Raw genomic sequence first — 19,852 nt, 5'->3', positions numbered from 1 at the left:
TTAGGCAGCACAAGTGATTAGCACTGTGGCTTCACAGCGCCAGGGTCCCAGGTTCGATTCCCTGCTGGGTCACTGTCTGTGCGGAGTCTGCACGTTCTCCCCGTGTCTGCGTGGGTTTCCTCCGGTGCTCCGGTTTCCTCCCACAGTCCAAAGACGTGCAGGTTAGGTGGATTGGCCATGATAAATTGGGTTACAGGGAAGGGTGGAAGTGAGGGCTTAAGTGGGTCGGTGCAGACTTGATGAGCCGAATGGCCTCCTTCTGCACTGTATGTTCTATGTTCTATGTCTCAACACCATTACTGAGACATGGTTGGGGAACAAATTGAAAAAAGACACTGGATGAGAAGGATGTGGAGGAGAAGTCTCCTCCTTAGACAGAGGAACATTATTGAGAAAAGATATAAAAGCAAAATAATGTGGATGTCTGAGATCTGAAAATTTTAAAAAAGCAAAACTATGAGAGCAAGATATAGACTGGCACATGGAGGGGAAAATCAAAATGGAGGACTGAGTCCCAGGTCTGAACTTGTTGAACTCAATGTTGAGTCCACAAGACTGTAAAGTGCCCAGTTTTCTAACCTATCCCTGACCACAACTTTTGCTTGACCTGTCCCTCCCCTCTTTTTCAACAGCATAAAACCCATCACGTTCCTCCCTCTCTTCAGTTCTGAAGAGGAGATATATTGGATTCAAAACATTATCTCTGTTTCTCACTCCATAGATGCTGCCAGAGCTACTGAATTTGCCCAGCACTTTATTTTTATATTAGCGAGAAACGATCTTGGCTCAGAAGATCAGGAAGTAGAATCCGTATTGGAGTTCAGGATCAACAAGAGTCAGAATCAGTGGTGGGATTATTTTACAGATCCCCTAACAATAGTTATACCATTGGGCAAGGTATTAAACAATAAGTTGTTGGAGTTTGCAACAAATGCAATGTAATCATCTTTGGGGTCTTTAGTTTTCATGTGGATTGAGCCAATCGAATTGGCAAAGGTGGTTTGCAAGATGAGCTGTGGAATGCTTTTCTGGCAGCTTCCTGCAACATTACATTGTGGAACCAACTAGGGATAAAGCTATTTTAGATCCAGTATTGTGAAATGAGGCAGGGTTAATTTGTTGTCTCACAGGAAAAGATCCACTGGGAAATAATGATAATAATATAACTGAATTCCATATTAGAAGTTTGAAATGGACATATTCTTAACCTTAAACAAAGCCAATTACCTAGGTATGAGGGAAGAGCTGGTCAAGGTTGATTGGGACAATAGACCAAAATGTATGGTTATAAATAAACAGTGGGAAACCAACGATGCAAAACGTTCATCAAGAAGACATTCCATTGAAGGACAAAAACTCAGCAAGGCAAATCTATCTATGGCTTAGTAAGGAAGTTAAGGAAAGTATTAGATGAAAAGAAGAGACTTAGTATATTGCAAAGAGTCTGACAATTGGGTGTGCTTTAGAAACCAAAATGTTCATAAAAAAGGGAAAATATAGAATGAGTAATCTAACTAGGAATATAAAAACATACTGCAAGGCCTTTTACAAGAAATAAAAAGGAGAGTAAGTAAAATAAACCTTGGTCCCTTAGAGGCTGAGATAGGAGAAATCATCCTGAGGAATGAGGAAATGGCAGAGACGTTGAGCAAATATTTGCCGTGTCTTCATAAATGAAGACACAAATTACACACAAGCAATAAAGCGTAATGAATAGGCTAATAAGGATGAGGAACGCAACATCATTAATACCAGCAGAAATAAAGTATTGGAGAAAATTACAGGACTAAGAGGCAAAATATCCCAAAGAATCTGATGGCCTAGATCTGTTAAAGGAAGTCTTTGATCAGCCCCTCTCCCCTTCTTCTCAACCTGCCTCCTCCCACATTCACTCACTCAACAGATCCTCTTTCCAAACCCCTCTCCCCAAATCACTTAGCAGTCCCTCTTCGCTAAACCCCTCCTTCATTCACACCCTTCCTCCCCACTTAGCCCCCAATCCTACTCAGCTCCCATGCATGTCCTCCCTCTCCACAGCTCCCCACTCATATCCTCCTTCACTAGTCAGCCTATCACAAACTCAATACTTCCCTTCCTCCCTTCCCACCACCCACTCACTCAGCCCTTTCTTCCCTCCCCACCCAGAACCATTCACGTGTCCCCCTCCTCCTTCTCCACCCTCCCTCCAACCTAGATTTATTAATCTTTCCTGGACTTGGTTTCTTGTTGCAACCGCTGTTGGTGGGCAGGTTGTTTCTCCTGCTGGGCTGGCACCACCTGGATCCACATAGCTTGCTGCAACCCCCCTCCTAGGGCTAGAGCTCAAAGCTGTAGCCATCTAAGATGGACACTGGGCTACAAAATGGAGAACTGCTAAGACTGCAGGGAAAAACAGTCATAGTGAGGACAAACAGCTTGCAGAAGACTGTTTTGCATTCTGCACGTACAGAAACCAGTTTCTAGCCAGGTGCAGAGTTTCAGCCAAAGGTGCAAATGGGAAACAGATCTGCATAGTAATGAGGTGATCCAGATCCAGACCCCGGACAATAGAAACATTTAAGTATCGATGGATACTTTTACATAGACGCCCAGACAGAATGGCGCCAAAGCAACCAACACAAAGAGCCGTAGGGACCGCCCCACCCATCGAGGAACGACCCTAAGATTGGGGAGTTTGAAAGATATCGATTGGGAAAGACCCAATCGATACCTAGCAGGTGAAAGAACCCGCCCCAAGGGGCACGGACTTCTAGGACCTATAAGAGTAGGTCCCGCACATGGTTCGGTCTGTTGTTTTGCTCCGGCCCAGACCTGTTACATCGCATCCTGACTCCAGTTTCATCACCGGCCGTTGAGCCTCAGCCATTGAACTGTAAGTGCCAACACAACGATCGCTACGTGATCCAGACCTTGCTAGCCCTTGACAACTTTGCGAATCAGAAAGTTACAGACCAAGAACGGGACGAAGGCCTTGCTCCCTGACCTTGCCTGTTCCTGTCTAGATAAGTATTTAGTTGTTTAGTATTAGAAGTAAGTTAGTCTCTTTAGCGTATGCATGCGTATTTATTATATTTGTTATAATAAACACCAATCGTTTGGACTTACTAATTGGTGTACGGATTTATTACTTTGAACCTGACCTTGATATACTTGTGACGGTGTCTCAATATGGCACCTGGCGACTCCGAGCATAATTACACATACAGAGCCATAGTAGTGTTAAGCACACGGCCTTTAAACGGAGGTGTGTTAATCACACTCCAGTAAAACGAGCAACAAAGCCAAGCCAGTGAATTAAAGGTGGGTTGGAGCATATTTGTTCTATTAGTAACAGGTCTGATTCGATGAAATAACCCAGTCGCCTTCCGCCAGTGACAGCAGCCCATGCAGATGGCAGCACCAGGAAGAAGGGTCAGTGCAAGTAAGGTAAAGTCGCCATAGTCCCAGATGACCATAGGCTGTTTTCCACTTTGAGGGGGGAGAGCTGATTGGTGGTGATTCAACATGAGGATTACCACACCTCAGGCAAGATGCAAAGTTGAGAAGGCGGGGCCTTTGTGAATAACTGCAGCCGGTACAGGAACCTGTGCTGATGGCCATGCTCTGCATCATGAACTAGCTATCTAGCCAAATGAGCTAAACAGGCAAATTTGTCTCATTTGTCAACACAGTGCAGCCTTGAGTAAAAGAGGTAATTTGGAATGGCTTCACAAGACAATGCATACAAAATTTCTAGAAAATTTCCCTTTCAGCAGTGCGATTCGGACAAAGAAAGTTGGAGAGTTAAAAGGAATTATAAAAGTTCAAGTTATTCAAGACCTGTGGTTACGAGCAAGGCAGCTGAGAGGCGTCTTTTCACATTAGTCATTTGCTGGCACCATTTACTGATGGTGATGGGGCAACACGGTAGCACAGTGGGTAGCACTGTTGCTTTACAGCTCCAGGGTCCCAGGTTCAATTCTCAACTTGGGTCACTATCTGTGTGGAGTCTGCACGATCTCCCCGTGTTTGCGTGGGCTTCCTCCGGGTACTCCGGTTTCCTCCCACAGGTCCCGAATGATGTGCTGTTAGGTAATTTGGACATTTTGAATTCTCCCTCTGTACCCGAACAGGCGCCGGAATGTGGCGACTAAGGGCAAGCCTACCTGTGACAATAAAGATTATTTAAAAGAAAATAAGACGACTATGACGGCTGCTGCCGACATCTTGTTTAAAAACTTTAAAAACAAAGGTTAAATTATGACAGCCATCAAGAGCATGCCGCTTAACGCTTTAACAGTTGCCAGACTGGTGGAATTGTTGTCCGAGGACATATCTCAGGAAATACACCAAGACTAACCCAGCAGTTTGATAATTCAGTAGACATGATGGATATGGCCCAGTTGATTGTTTCCGTTAACATGGCATTCAAAGACTCAACAACAAAGGAGGACTTTCTCACTCCTTTGCAACTCAGACAGAAGAAGAGGTGAGGATGTTTACAATGATTTCAAAAGGTGTGTGACTGAGAAAAACACTGCAATCAAGAAAGTGGCTTCAATCGCAACCGGGGGTGCACCGTCAATGCTGGGTGTCGATGCAGGCTATGTTGCACTTTGCAGAAATTATCCTGAATTTCCCTGCTTTGACAATTAACACGGTGTCATCCACTAACAAGCAACAATGAAATGAAATGAAAAGAAAATCGCTTATTGTCACGGGTAGGCTTCAAATGAAGTTACTGTGAAAAGCCCCTAGTCGCCACATTCCGGCACCTGTTCGGGGAGGCTGTTACGGGAATCGAACCGTGCTGCTGGCCTGCTTGTCTCCTTTCAAAGCCAGCGATTTAGCCCTGTGCTAAACAGCCCCTTGAGCAAGGTTATTGACTTTTCTCATGTAATGATAGTTGTCGGGGCAGCATGGTGGCCTAGTGGTTAGCACAACCGCCTCACGGCGCTGAGGTCCCAGGTCCGATCCCGGCTCTGGGTCACTGTCCATGTGGAGTTTGCACATTCTCCCCGTGTCTGCGTGGGTTTCGCCCCCACAACCCAAAAATGTGCAGAGTAGGTGGATTGGCCACGCTAAATTGCCCCTTAATTGGAAAAAATAATTGGGTAATCTAAATTTTTTTAAAAAAATGATAGTTGTCAAGATTGTAAACTCAATTGCGCGTAGTCCGAGGAGATAGGAGAGGTGCTAAATGAGTATTTTTCGTCCATATTCACACAGGAAAAAGACAATGTTGTCGAGGAGAATACTGAGATACAGGCTACTAGACTAGAAGGGCTTGAGGTTCATAAGGAGGAGGTGTTAGCGATTCTGGAAAGTGTTAAAATAGATAAGTCCCCTGGGCCGGGTGGGATTTATCCTAGGATTCTCTGGGAAGCTAGGGAGGAGATTGCTGAGCCTTTGGCTTTGATCTATAAGTCATCTTTGTCTTCAGGAATAGTGCCAGAAGACTGGAGGATAGCAAATGTTGTCCCCTTGTTCAAGAAGGGGAGTAGAGATAACCCCGGTAACTATAGACCAGTGAGCCTTACTTCTGTTGTGGGCAAAGTCTTGGAAAGGTTTATAAGAGATAGGATGTATAAACATCTGGAAAGGAATAATTTGATTAGAGATAGTCAACAAGGTTTTGTGAAGGGTAGGTTGTGCCTCACAAACCTTATTGAGTTCTTCGAGAAGGTGACCAAACAGGTGGATGAGGGTAAAGCAGTTGATGTGGTGTATATGGATTTCAGTAAAGCGTTTGATAAGGTTCCCCACGGTAGGCTATTGCAGAAAATACGGAGGCATGGGATTCAGGGTGATTTAGCAGTTTGGATCAGAAATTGGCTAGCTGGAAGAAGACAAAGGGTGGTGGTTGATGGGAAATGTTTAGACTGGTGTCCAGTTACTAGTGGTGTACCACAAGGATCTGTTTTGGGGCCGCTGCTGTTTGTCATTTTTATAAATGACCTGGAGGAGGGTGTAGAAGGATAGGTGAGTAAATTTGCAGATGACACTAAAGTCGGTGGAGTTGTGGACACTGCAGAAGGATGTTACAAGTTACAGAGGGGCATAGATAAGCTGTAGAGCTGGGCTAACAGGTGGCAAATGGAATTTAATGCAGAAAAGTGTGAGGTGATTCATTTTGGAAGGAATAACAGGAAGACAGAGTACTGGGCTAATGGTAAGATTCTTGGTAGTGTGGATGAGCAGAGAGATCTCGGTGTCCATGTCCATAGATCCCTGAAAGTTGCCACCCAGGTTAAGAGGGTTGTTAAGATGGCGCACAGTGTGTTAGCTTTTATTGGTAGAGGAATTGAGTTTCGGAGCCTTGAGGTCATATTGCAGTTGTACAAAACTCTGGTGCGGCCGCATTTGGAGTATTGCGTGCAGTTCTGGTCGCCGCATTATAGGAAGGATGTGGAAGCATTGGAAAGGGTACAGAGGAGATTTACAAGGATGTTGCCTGGTATGGAGGGAAGATCTTACGAGGAAAGGCTGAGGGACTTGAGGCTGTTTTCGTTAGAGAGAAGGAGGTTAAGAGGTGACTTAATTGAGGCATACAAGATGATCAGAGGATTAGATAGGGTGGACATTGAGTGCCTTTTTCCTCGGATGGTGATGTCCAGCATGAGGGGACATAGCTTTAAATTGAGGGGAGATAGATATAGGACAGATGTCAGAGTTAGGTTCTTTACTCAGTAAAGGCGTGGAATGCCCTGCCTGCAACAGTAGTGGACTCGCCAACACTAAACACATTCAAATGGTCATTGGATAGGCATATGGACGATAAGGGAATAGTGTAGATGGGCTTTAGAGGGGTTTCACAGATCGGCGCAACAGCGAGGGCCGAAGGGCCTGTACTACACTGTAATGTTCTATGTTCAATTTGTGCCAGAGGTCTGCAATATGGCTTGATGTCACACCTACAATGAGCTAATCCTTCATGTAGATGCGAGGTGGTTAAGTCATGGAAAAGTCTGCCAGAGATTTCTAGATCTGTTCCTGAAATTGTCACCTTTCTGAAAGAAATGAAGTGTACAGCAAGCTGTCAGAAAATGCATGGTTGCTCGACTTGACGTCTCTTACGGACAAGAGGTGCAAAATGAATGAGCTGAATCGCGAACTGCAGGGGAGGGATAGTGACTTGTCACACATGATCAGTGCAGTGAAAGCATTCAAGTTGAACCTGGGCCTGTGGTCCAGAACAAAATTACGGAGCACTTCCCAAATCTGGAGAATATCCAAAAGTCAAACAGAAAGGGTTCCATTCAAACAGGTTTTGTGACCACCTGTACAAATTGGAAAAGGAATTCAACAGACAATTTCAGGCAGTCGGCAAGATGGAACAAGTCATTATATTTGTCTCAAATCCTTTTCTTATATGGACACTGGAAAAGTGATAGAAAATTTTCAGCAATTTTGAACAAAGCAGTGGACTTGACATGGAAATCATCACCATGCAAAATAACAGAGCAGAAAGCTAGGTCAAGGGACAAAGACTTTTGGGAACTTGTAAACAGAAAGAAGTACCCTCTTCTGACATTCTGTGCACTCAAGATGAAGTCCCAATTTGGTTCCACGTACCTCTGAGATGGCTTTTTCCCCAGAGGAAAATCATCTAGTACAAGTATCGCACTGGTCTCACCCATGCCCATCTGATGGACTGTATGAGACTGGCCATCTCAAACTATGACCCAGACCACAGCATTCACAGATAGTGTGACATCTGTGCTTGCATACTAAGAATAGGTGAATGTAATGCATTACATACATTTATAGGAGTTTTAGTGAAGTTGAATTTGTAACAATAGATTTTGTGCTGCATTTAGATTCTAAAAGTGATCTTGTGCTTTAAAAGGTTGGGAGACCATTGCAGTAGAGATACCAGGGGATCCACAACCAACAGATCAGATCCAGCTTCTGCTGTCCTTCCACATCCAGTCATGAACAGTGGTGGACAATTAAATAAATTAAATAAATGGAGGTGGTTCCACAAATATCCCCATCCTCAATGATAGGAGAGGCCAACACATCAGTACAAAAGACAGGGCTGAAGCATTTGCAACAATCTTCAGCCAATTATTCCACATTATATCAAGAAACAACTGAAGGCACCGAGTACAACAAAGGCTACAGGACCAGACAAAAAAAACAAGCAGTGCTCCAGAACTATCCATGCCCTTAGCCAAGATGTTCCAGTACAGATCCAAAACTAGCATCAACCCAACAATGTGAAAATTGTCCACGCACATCCTGTCCTCAAAAAGGACAAATCCAATCTGGCTAATTTTCACCCAATCAGTCGAGTCTTGAAGTGATGGAAGTTGTTGTCGACAGTGCTATCAAGTAGCATTTAGGAACACAGAATTTAAGAGCAGAAGTAGGCCATTCGGCCCTTTGGGCGTGCTCCGCTATTCATTATTATCATGGCTGGAGGTGTGCAACTCCACTTCCTTATCTTCCCCCATAACCCTTGACTCTTTTGAATATCAAACATCTGTTTAAATCTGCCTTGAACAAATTCAATGAGCTAGCCTCCACTGTTTTCTGAGATAGAGAATCCCACATATCAAGGACCCTCCGGGGTAGCACGGTGGCGCAGTGGTTAGCACTGCTGCCTCGCAGCGCTGAGGAGCCGGGTCCAATCTTGGCCCTGGGTCACTGTCTGTGTGGTGTTCACACATTCTCCCAGTGTTTGCATGGGTCTCATCCCCCACAACCCAAAGATGTGCAGGAATGGTGAATTGGCCACATGAAATTATCCCTTAATTGGAAAAACAATTGGGTACTTTAAAAAATTTTTAAAAATCAATGACCTACAGAAAAAAATGTCTCCTCTCCCCCGTTTAAAAAGACCTCTTGATCTGAAACTGTACCCGCTTACACAGCAATAACCTGCTCATTGACGCTCAGTTTGGTTTCCGCCAGGGCCACTCAGCTCCTAACTTCATTACAGCATAGGTCCAAACATGGACTTGACAGCTGAAGTCAGGTGAGAGTGACTACCTTTAATGTCAAGGCAACATTTGACAAGTGTGAGATCAAGAAGCGAGGTCTCGCAAAAATGAAGTGAATGGTAATCAGGGTGGAAAACTGGTTAGTCATACCTAGCACAAAGGAATATAGTTTTGGCTGTTGGCCAATCATCCTAGCCAAACAACTTCGCTACAGGCATTCCTCAGGGTACTGTCCTGGACCCAACTATCTTCAGCTGCTTCAATTACTTTCTGATATATTAAGGTCAGAAATGGTTACTGATGATTGAAGTGTTCAGAACAATTCAGGATTCCTCAGATGTTGAAAAAGTCCACGTCAGCATTCAGGCTTTGGCTAATAAGTGGCAAGTAACATACATGCCACACAAGGTGGAAGGAAATACCCATCTCCAACAAGGGAGAATCTGACCCTCTCCCCTTGACATTCAATGGCATCATCATTACTGAACATCACCAACAACAGTGAGGGTTACTAGGACGGCCAACAACTTAACTGGACCAGCATATAAATACTGTGGCTGCAAGAGGTGAGAATCACGGAATTCTGCAGAAAGCAACTGACCTCTTGACTTCCCAAAGCCTGTCCATCTCAAAGCCACAAATCAGCACTGTAAAGAAATAATATTTGCCCATATGACTACAGCTCCAGTAACACTCGTGGAGGACACCATGCCGAACAAAGCAATCCGTTTGATCGGCACCCCACCCACCACTGTCAACATTCACTGTCTCAATCACCAACACAATGTGGGAACAATGCGTACCATCTACAAGATGCACTTCAGCACCCTCCAAACCATTTATTTTTACCATTGAAAAAGGACCAGAGCAGCAGGTGCACAGAAACATCACCACCTGAAAATCCCCGTACAAGGCAAACATAATCATCAACATACAAATGTAGATAGACCCCATGCCTATAGATGATGACACCAAAGAGGAGGATGTGGACGAGGAAGGCAAACTGTTAAATGAAATGAGATGAAAATGAAATGAAAATTGCTTATTGTCACGAGTCGGCTTCAAATGAAGTTACTGTGAAAAGCCCCTAGTCGCCACATTCCGGCGCCTGTTCGGGGAGGCTGTTACGGGAATCGAACCGTGCTGCTGGCCTGCTTTCAAAGCCAGCGATTTAGCCCTGTGTGGCAATGTGATTATTATTATTCTAAACTGATGTTGATTGTTTATACCAATGTCTACATCTATATCTTCTAATGCAGTCTAGACGCATGTTGTCAGATTAACTTTCACCTTAGCGGACTGCAATGGGAGATCAACAACTGTTATGATGTAAACAAATCTTGCTCAATCCCACTCCAATGGTGACTTTATGGGAATGGTTGTTGAAACCAGTGCTGGAGATCACTAGGATCTAGATGGAATGAAACAAGCCAAGGACAGCCTTGTAGAGCAGAGTTAGTATATATAAGAGCGTACACACAGGCAGGCTATTTATGCTCCACATGAGCCTCCTCCCATCCTGCATCACCCAATGCGACAACATATACTTATATTCCTTTCACCCTCATATGATTATCCAGCTTTGCCTTAAAATGCACCTATGTTTCCCCCCCCCCCCCCAACTACTCCTTTTGGTAGCAACTTCCACATTCCCACTCAATTACTCTGTCATATTGGATTGATTAGTGACCATCTCAACACTTCAGCCTTTCCCAATAGGTACGTCGTCAGTTCTAGTAGAATCCTCGTGGTTTTCCTTTGCACCTTCACTAAACCCTCTATCTCCTTTTTATATGATTAAAGCTGTGCACAGTATTCCAAGTATGGTCTAACCAAGGACTGGTACAAATTTAACATATCCTGCTTTTCAATTCAACACTTCTGAAAATTAACACTGATGTTTGAATTCACTTGTGTGGACTTACCAAAGGTCTTTGAAAATCCAAACAAGTTGCGTTTGCTGAATTCCCCAAACTCACCTTCTGTTCTGACTTCAAATAATTCAATAAAGTTGTTCAAGCATGATCTTCCCTTTTGAAATCCCAGCTGATTACTCTTATATTTTTGGTTTCTAGATGTTTTTCTATTATTACATCTTTAAGCAAAGATCCCATTTATGGGCAGCTCGGTGGCTCAATGGTTAGCTCTGCTGCCTCAAAACACTGAGGCCCCCAGGTTCGATCCCAGCCCCGGGTCACTGTCCGTGTGGAGTTTGCACATTCTCCCCGTGTTTGTGTGGGTTTCGCCCCCACAACCCAAAAGATGCGCAGGTCAGGTGGATTGGCAACACTAAATTGTCCCTAAATTGGAAAGAAAGAATTGGGTACGGTACTCTAAATTTAAACAAAACAAAAAAAAATCCCATTTATTACTCAGTCTTAGTTATGGCAGCAATTTTGGTCTTCCGGAAGTGGAAACGTCTTCTCTACGTTTACTATATTCATAATCCTGAAGATTAATAGTAAAATTGGATGGCAGATTTGTACCACAGTTGTATCTTCCAACAGAACTTCAAGAGATTGTTCAAATTTATTTCACACAGGAATAAATTAGAAACTTCAAGTATTAAGATAGATTGGACCCATTCTCCTTGGGGGAGATTTGATAGAGGTGCTCAAAATCATGAGGGCTCGACTGAGCAGATAGGGAGCAACTGTTCCCACTCAAAAAAGGATGGAGAATGAGAGGTGACAGAATTAAAGTAATTTGAAAAAGCAAACCTGATGAACGAAATATCTTTTTCACACAGCAAGTGGTTTGGATCTAGAACACTGCCTGGAACTGCAGTGGAGGTAGGTTCAAATGAAGCATTCAATGATTATTTGAATAGATGAAATGTGCAGGGTTACAAGAAGGCAGGAAAATGGCACTAAGTCATAATGCTCATTGAGCCGGTGCAGACACGATGGGCCGAATGGCCTCCTTCTGACTGTAACAATTCTGTTTCAGATTCATAACTCTATTAGTATTGGAAACAAAAGACTTTCAACCAGTCATTCTGGACAAGATTTGCACCAAGGCCTAAAGCAGAGCCCAATGCACCATTCAACCAACCTGGGTGGTGCTTTTTCAGAAAATACATATTCATAGCATACCAAGTTACCAGACTGTTTATAAATACATTTAAAGGGCAGCACGGTCGCTCAGTCATTAGCATTGCTGCCTTACGGCGCCGAGGTCCCAGGTTCGATCCTGGCTCTGGGTCACTGTCCGTGTGGAGTTTGTACATTCTCCCCATGTCGGCGTGGGTTTTGCCCTCACAACCCAAAAGATGTGCCAGGTAGGTAGATTGATCATGCTAAATGGCCCCTTAATTGGAAAAAAAATTGTCCCTAAATTGGAAAGAAAGAATTGGGTACTCTAAATTTATAAAAACAATTAATAAATAAATAAATGTTAACACTTTTCAGGTTTCAGCAATTAAAAGAACACTATTTTCCATCCTCCTCCTCTCCGGAAAGGTTTCACTCATTGGGGAATGATCCCAGAGGTTCTGGTATTTCCCCTATTGTCTGACCTTGATTCCATGCCTGCAATCATTCACTCATTTAGGGCTTCCAGCAAAGGTCATTTAACATCAACTTTGAGCTAATTTTCCATTCTGTAATCAAAATGTTCTGCAGCTGGTTCCAGTGTCCGTCACGGTGGAGGTCAGTTAACTCCGTAAAAACAAGAAATTGAACTGATTTCTTCTTCACGTGTGGTTCAGCTTCACATGGCCAAGTCTTCAATCAAGATTTCTTCGGTATTACACTATCACGTAAGCCTATATTATATGCTCAGATCTCGGAGCTGAGTTTGAACCTACAGCCTAATTCCACGACAAGTGCTACCTATTCAGCCAAGATGACCTTGCAGTAAGGTAACCCTTTTATCAATCGAAACTCATTATTCTAGTACCAATTTCAAAACACTACTCAACAATTAATTAAATTGGGGGAAAAGAATTGATTCATTTTTTCAATGTACTTTAGCTGAAGGTAGCTCTTTTCTGCTCGCAAGGTATAATGCAAATGAAGCTGAGAATCATAACATGTATATTGAAAGCCAATGGCAAATTATTGATTATCCAGTTGCTCAAGTAGATGAACTATCTATCTGAACTGCCTTCTGCAGTCTTTGTGACAGTGATCCCATTTTGATGTCAGATATAATATTTCAAGATTTTCACACAAAAACAACGAGTATATCGGGAGTAGGAGAACATGGTTGGGGGGGGGGGGGGTGTACACTGGTGGAACATCGAAGGTGTTGATGATGAAAGACTGCTATGGGTGGTGTTATTGAGCGTCATGGGGAAATTGTTGGGTTTTTTTTTCAGTTGAGCCTCACTTTCATAGCATAAATGTCAGCTGCCACCTGTCAGCCCAACTTAATTGCTCTGTGGGAATTTGCCTTGAGAAGGTGTAGTTGAGGGTGTGGTCTCTTCAGAAGACTGAAAGGGGAGAGAAAATTACATTTGGCATCATGTTGGAACTGGCAGATGTTAATTTTTAAAAGTCTTAGGTACACCATCCTGACATCCAGGGGAAATAGCATTCATTCCTCCTTGGTAAACCAGAGATCTGAAATGATGGAAACTCGCAATATTTAAAAAATCCAAAACCAAGCTGCCAATAAATCTTCACAAGTACTGGTAGCTCCTGTTTGCTGCTAGACTAGACTCCTATAACATTGGATAACGACAGCTATCAAAAATAAAACAGTAATATCATACAAGATCAAATACTTTAAAAATAAATTTAGAGCACCCAATTCATTTTTTCCAATTAAGGGGCAATTTAATGTGGCCAATCCACCTACCCTACACATCTTTGGGTTGTGGGGGCGAAACCCACGCAAACATGGGGAGAATGTGGAAACTCCACACGCAGTGACCCAGAACCAGGATCGAATCTGGGACCTCAGCGCCATGAGACAGCAGTACTAACCACTGCGCCACCGTGCTGCCCCAAGATCAAATACTTAACGTATAAAAAACAAATACTTATGAAAATTTTAAGTCAATAAAAAATGAAATCATATGACAGATAGGACCACCTTGCAGAGCACATGGAATTGATCCCATGGAATTTAAAAATCACAAGGTATAATGGTATAAGTGGACCAGATTATACACAAAACATTAATTATTTTTAAAACTTTGTGGATATTGATCAGTGTATTTCCAGCATTTTCTACTTGTGCACATGTAATACATACACGTTGTCTGTTCGAGACCAAAAAAGAACATAAATTGTCAAGACTCCTCATACAAAAAAAACTCAGTAATAAGAGAAATAGAAATCTGTGGCCATATATCTATCTTTACGGTGGCAAGAGAAAGGGCTCAAAACTACAGACCCTTAAGTTAGTATGTCTTGGTCTCCTAAAGTTAGTTTCCAACAGAGGCTGGCAACATGGGTATCCTTTGGTCTGTATTTAGTTTGTAGTGCAAGTTTTAATACATATTAATCTTCGAGTTTTCACTTTTATTTGTAAACGTAGAGTGCAAGACAGATGCTACACAATAAACTGTTTTGGCAGTCTGTTACTATGATTTAGTGATTTTGAAAGCAATATTATATAACCATTAACAAACAAAGGAGAAACAAATGAAAATTGTTAACATGTGCAGAGAGGTATGCAATTTAAGTAATATCAATAAAAGATAAATTCTGGTAAAGGAAGAATTCTACCTTGCGCATCAATACTATTACAAAGAAATCATACATTCGAAGAGTTGAGTGATCAGGGTCTACTTTAATATAGTTTACAGTAATACCAACCACACGGTCGTTTTTAAAAGGAAAAGGGGCAGTTTAAGAAGAATACAAATCATGAAAAGGGACATACAAAAGAATGACAGTGGAATTATATGGCAGATCAACCAGCATCCAAGGGGGGGGGGGGGGGGGGGGGGGGGGGGTCATAAAAGGGGCTCACGTTTCAGATTCAGAACCCTTCATCGGAACAGCCCCTTTCGTAGGTTTAAGGAACCCCCCCAAATGTATATTATCAACGTTTCTTGCCATTATTTCACTTCAACACCAACAGTACCCAAATCCTGCCATGGGAGAGCCTGGCAGACTGGCTGAGACAGACCCAATAGGTAACAGAACACAAGAGCAGATGCCACGGATGCACCGTTTTCACTGACGACGGGGTAAAGGTCGGGTAACAAAAGCCGGGATAATCCTTTCTGTCAGGAAAACCTGGAAAAAATATACAATACATGGGAGAGGGGAGAGGGTGGCCCGCGGCAACATCCGCTCAGCTGCTGCGGTTGGGAGCTGCGGATGATAAATCTGAAAATGGACCGAGCACCAAACAGAGAGGGAGGGAGGAGGAAGGGAGGGAAGCCACTCTTAATTATCTAGCAGAACAAACTAACTTCCAAACGGTGAGGAAACTACCAACAAGTCGATGTTGTGCCTGACCGACACTTCTCCCCTCCACCCCACCTCATCACAACTAAAACCTTGGCTGATCTGGGTAAAAGAAATAGGGCATACTGGGTAAAAAAAAATTACTAACCTCTTTTTTTCCAACAATTCCTCCCTTCGCCCACCATGCACCAGGAGCGGAAACACACAAGGCGGCCGCTCGGTGCCGGCCCCTCACTCTGAATCCCTGCAATCACCCCGGACCCGCCCGCCCGCGCCCCCCTTCCACTACCTCCCCATTGGCCAGCGCCTCCTGAGTGACAGCGCAGGTCCTCCTGAGTGACAGCGCAGGTCCTCCCGCACCCAGTCCCGCCTATCCCGTCCTCCCTTTCGCCCCCACCACCCCCCCCCGGCCGCTGGCGTCTGCCATTGCTCAGCCTCCGCGTCAGTCGCACCGACGTCACTGGGATGGTGCCATGGAGAACTATTCACCTTCCCGGGTACCTGCCGACGCCATTTTATTCCCCCCCCCATGTTAGCGGGTCGGGAACGGCTAATCTTAATTGAGGTTCGTCGTGTTTAAAGCCTCGGGAGGGGGGGAGAAGCCCCCATCAGAGTCGATGGGGAGAGGGGGAATTTAATGGAAGGAAAGAGGCCGCGGTTGGCAGTGCATTGACGGGGGAGGGGGCAGCCAGGGCGCGGGCACGAGCACCAGCACCGCCTCTGCCCATGACGTCACAGGGTAGGCACAGCGCCCCTAGTGATAGTTGAGCTGCACTGCACCACCAACTCGGCTCACTCGACAAAATGGAGCCAACTCCAGCTCTGGACCGTTTCCACAGAGAATGGGCACAACTACCTGTGTGTCATGGCTTCCAGTCAACCTATCAGATCTCCTGAAGAAAGTGTCTTTCACTCGCCCCAATCCCCAAGCAGAATACCGGTTGACTCATCTAAACCATTCATCTTTTACAAATGCTGAATTAAGAGTTATCCTTGAATTTAAGGTTTTCTGCAGGTATTTCCGTTTTTAAAAAAATTTCAACGGTATTATTAAACACTGAAATAAAGTCTGAGCAAAATGGTAATGTAATGTTCTGTGGCATGACCGAAGGTAAAAATTGTTGAAGACAAACAAGAGTGGGACACAAGCCTCTATAACTCAAGAGGTAAGAATGCTACCAGCTGAGCTATGCCTGGCCAATGGCTATAAACGCATAGAGTTGAATGGGAAAAAGATTACATTGAAAATAGGCACTTGTAATGTTGCAAACTATAGTTGCTGCTCACAATGCAACCGCTACGTTGGGGCAACCATTTTGCAGAATACTTCTGGTTAGTCCACAAGCACGACTATCAGCTAGCATTGCATTTTAATTATCTACGTTGCTCTTGTGCTGATCTGTCTGTCCTCCGCCTCCTGCTTCTTCTTCGTCTTGGTTGGTCCCTCGGGAACGAGAGCTTTCTTCCATTCTGAGATTGTGGGGCTGAGGTGACTAAAACGTCCAATGGTGGATCCACATTCTGTTACAGGTAGGGTGAGTGGGTGGGATGCTCTGATTTCACCGTGTCCGCTGTCTGTGCTTGGCTTCCACCTATGCCTGTTGGAGATGTTCAAAATCTCAAACAAAAGATTCCCCATAAATTGGAGGGGATGTTGCATTTTAAAAGTTTTTTCATTTGTTTTTACGGGATGTAGGCTTCGCTGGCTGGGTCAGCATTTATTGCCCATCCCTAATTGCCCTTGAGAAGGTGGTGGTGAGCTGCCTTCTTGATTCGCTGCAGTCCATGTGGTGCATGTATACCCACTGTGCGATTAGGATTGGAGTTCCAGGATTTTGATCCAGCGACTGAAGCAACGGCAATATATTTCCAAGTCAGGATGGTGAGTGACTTGGGAGTCCACTTCCAGGCGGTGGTGTTCCCATGTACTGCTGCCTTTGTACTTCTAGTTGGTAGTGGTTGTGGGTTTGGAAGGTGCTCCCAAAGGAACATGGAGGATTTCCTATAGTGCATCTTGTGATGGTATGCACTGCTATTGTGCGTCAGTGGTGGAGGGAGTGAATGTGGAAGGGGTGCCAATCAAGCGGGCTGCTTACGCCTGGATAGTGTCACGGTTCTGGAGTGTTTTCGGAATTGCACTTATCAAGTGGAGAGTATTCCATCACACTCCTGACTTATGCCTTGTAAGTGATAGAGAGGCTTTGGGGAGTTACTCACCGCAGGAATCCGAGACTCTGACTTGCCCTTATAGCCACAAAATTTATATGGCTAGTCCAGTTCAATTTCTGGTCAATGGTAACCCCCAGGATGTTGATAGTGGGGGATTCAGTGATGGTAATACCACTGATTGTCAAGGGGCGATGGTTTGATTCACTCCTTGATGGAACCATCAATTCACGAGACACGTGCTTTAAGATATGAACAGTGGTTTTAATCTACTTACTACAGAGCCAGCCTGTTACCTGTTGAACTCTCGATGAACTGCAGGCTGGCTCTGGACACGGTTATTTATACAGCAGTCTAGGGGGAGGAGTCGTGGGCAGAGCCAAGGGTGGAGCCCTGTACAAACTCCTGAGCATTCCCAGAGCTACTCCCCCTAGTAGTCGGATAACGCTACTGCGCTTACAATGGTATTGGTAAATACAGTGTGACTTACTAAGTTACATTCACCACACTCCTATTGGAGATGGCCATTGTCTGGCACTTGTGTGGCGCGAATGTTACTTGCCACATGTCAGCCCAAGCCCGGATGTTGTTCAGGTTGTATTTGCCCATGGACTGCTTCAGTGTCTGAGGAGTCGCAAAGGGGGTTAACATTATGCAATCATCAGTCAACATCCCCACATCTGACCTTATGTTGGAAGGATGGTCATTGATGAAGCAGCTTAAGATAGTTGGCCTTGAGGAACGCCTGCAGTGATGTCCCGGGACTGAGATGACTGACCTCCAACAACCATGACCACCTTCCTTTCTGCCTGGTATGATTTCAATCAATGGAGAGTTTTCACCCTGATTCCCATTGACTCCAGTTTAGCGAGGGTACCGTGATGCCATACATGACCTCATCTCTGGAGTTCAGCTCTTTTGTCCCTATTTGAACCAAGGTTGTAATGAGGTCAGGAGCTGTGTGACCCTGGCAGAACCCAAACTGAGCATCAGTGAGCACTGTTGATGTCACTTACTGATGATTGAGAGTAGACTGATAGGATGGAAATTGTTTGGGTTGGATTTGTCCTGCTTTCTGTGTACAGGACATACCTGCACAATTCTCCTCATTGGCAGGTAAATGCCAGTGTTATAGTTTGTTAGTGAGAATGAATCCAAAAGAATCACTCGAGTCTGCTCCAAACATCAATCAGTGTATTGTATTACACCGGTGGGAGTAGGCTACTGGGAAATCCAGATACCTCTCCACCGAACAAAGAAATCATTGATCTTCATGTCATTTCAAAAGTAACTCAGCCCATCCCAGCTGGACACAATCCAATCATAGTGATTATATCACAAATATTGACCGTCAGAACCAATGAAATTGGTTACTGGGCAGCAAGGAACTGTGTGATCGTCTCATGGACACTTAGCGGGGTTACTCATAATCTTATGACATTTTCCAGATACCCTTATCAACCGTCTTTGCATCTTTATGCATACGTAGTTCCCTTATTTCATTGTCAACATTCCACAAGAGCATCTGCCTGAGGATTGCTGATTAGGAACATTCTAGCTGAGTGTGCCTGGTTGTGGTTGCTTCTGGTGAAACTGTCCATATAAGGAATGTAGTCAAGTTATTTCGCTGAGTTCCATGATGGCTTACAACATCCCATAATTAGTTGAAAATATATATATTTATATAAATATATTTATATACAAGTGCATGTGGATTACATAATATTACAGGTGCCTTTGCCTTAGCAAACTCACTACAACATAGCTGTACTGGAACATCTTGGGTAGGGGGCGTGGCAAGTTCTGAAGCACAAGTCTTCAGTGCTATTTCCAGAATATTGTCAGGGCCCATAACCTTTGTAGCCAATGTCATCAAGGAACTCTAGCAAAACTGGGAGTCAGTGGGAATCGGGGAAAACTCACCTGGTTGGAGTCATACCTAACACAAAGGAAGGTGGTTGTTGGAGATCAGTCATCTCAGTCCAGGGACATCACTGCAGGAGTCCCAGTTCCTTCAGCCGTTTCTCGCTATCACTTGGGGTGAATCAAATTGGCTGAAGAATGGCATCTCTGGTGCTGGGAGCCTCTAGAGACCGGGATGGATCATCCACTCGACACTTTTGGCTGAAGATTAGAGCAAATGCTTCAGCCTTGTCTTTTGCACTGCTGGACTCCTCGATCATTGAGGATGGGGATACCTGTGAAGCTTCCTCCTCCAGTGAAATGTTTAATTATCTGCCACAATTCACTGATCCGTTGATTGTGGGGTTGCTTAGCTCTATCACTTGCTGCTTATGGTGTTTGGCATGCAGGTAGTCCTGTGTTGCAGATTCAGCAGGTTGACACCTCATTTTATGATATGCCTGGTGTTGCTCCTGGCATGCCCTCCTG

At 44.2% G+C, this 19,852-nt stretch overlaps 1 protein-coding gene across 2 annotated transcripts in view; it reads right to left on the bottom strand.

Annotated features, from left to right (window-relative positions):
* LOC119971889 (zinc finger protein 143-like) overlaps nt 1–15,534 on the bottom strand; it is a 131,567-nt gene extending 116,033 nt beyond the window's left edge. For both annotated transcript variants that reach the window (XM_038808170.1, XM_038808171.1), the window contains exon 1: nt 15,444–15,534. In XM_038808170.1, coding sequence (XP_038664098.1) covers nt 15,444–15,480 — 37 coding nt within the window. In that variant the 5' untranslated portion in view covers nt 15,481–15,534. The remainder of the gene's footprint in view (nt 1–15,443) is intronic.
* Between the last annotated feature and the right edge of the window lie 4,318 nt (nt 15,535–19,852).

This window comes from Scyliorhinus canicula, chromosome 9 (genome assembly GCF_902713615.1).
Source record: "Scyliorhinus canicula chromosome 9, sScyCan1.1, whole genome shotgun sequence".
NCBI classification, from domain to species: Eukaryota; Metazoa; Chordata; class Chondrichthyes; order Carcharhiniformes; family Scyliorhinidae; genus Scyliorhinus; species Scyliorhinus canicula.
Note: the sequence above shows the minus strand (reverse complement) of the source record. Positions and strands in the feature narration are given on the sequence as shown.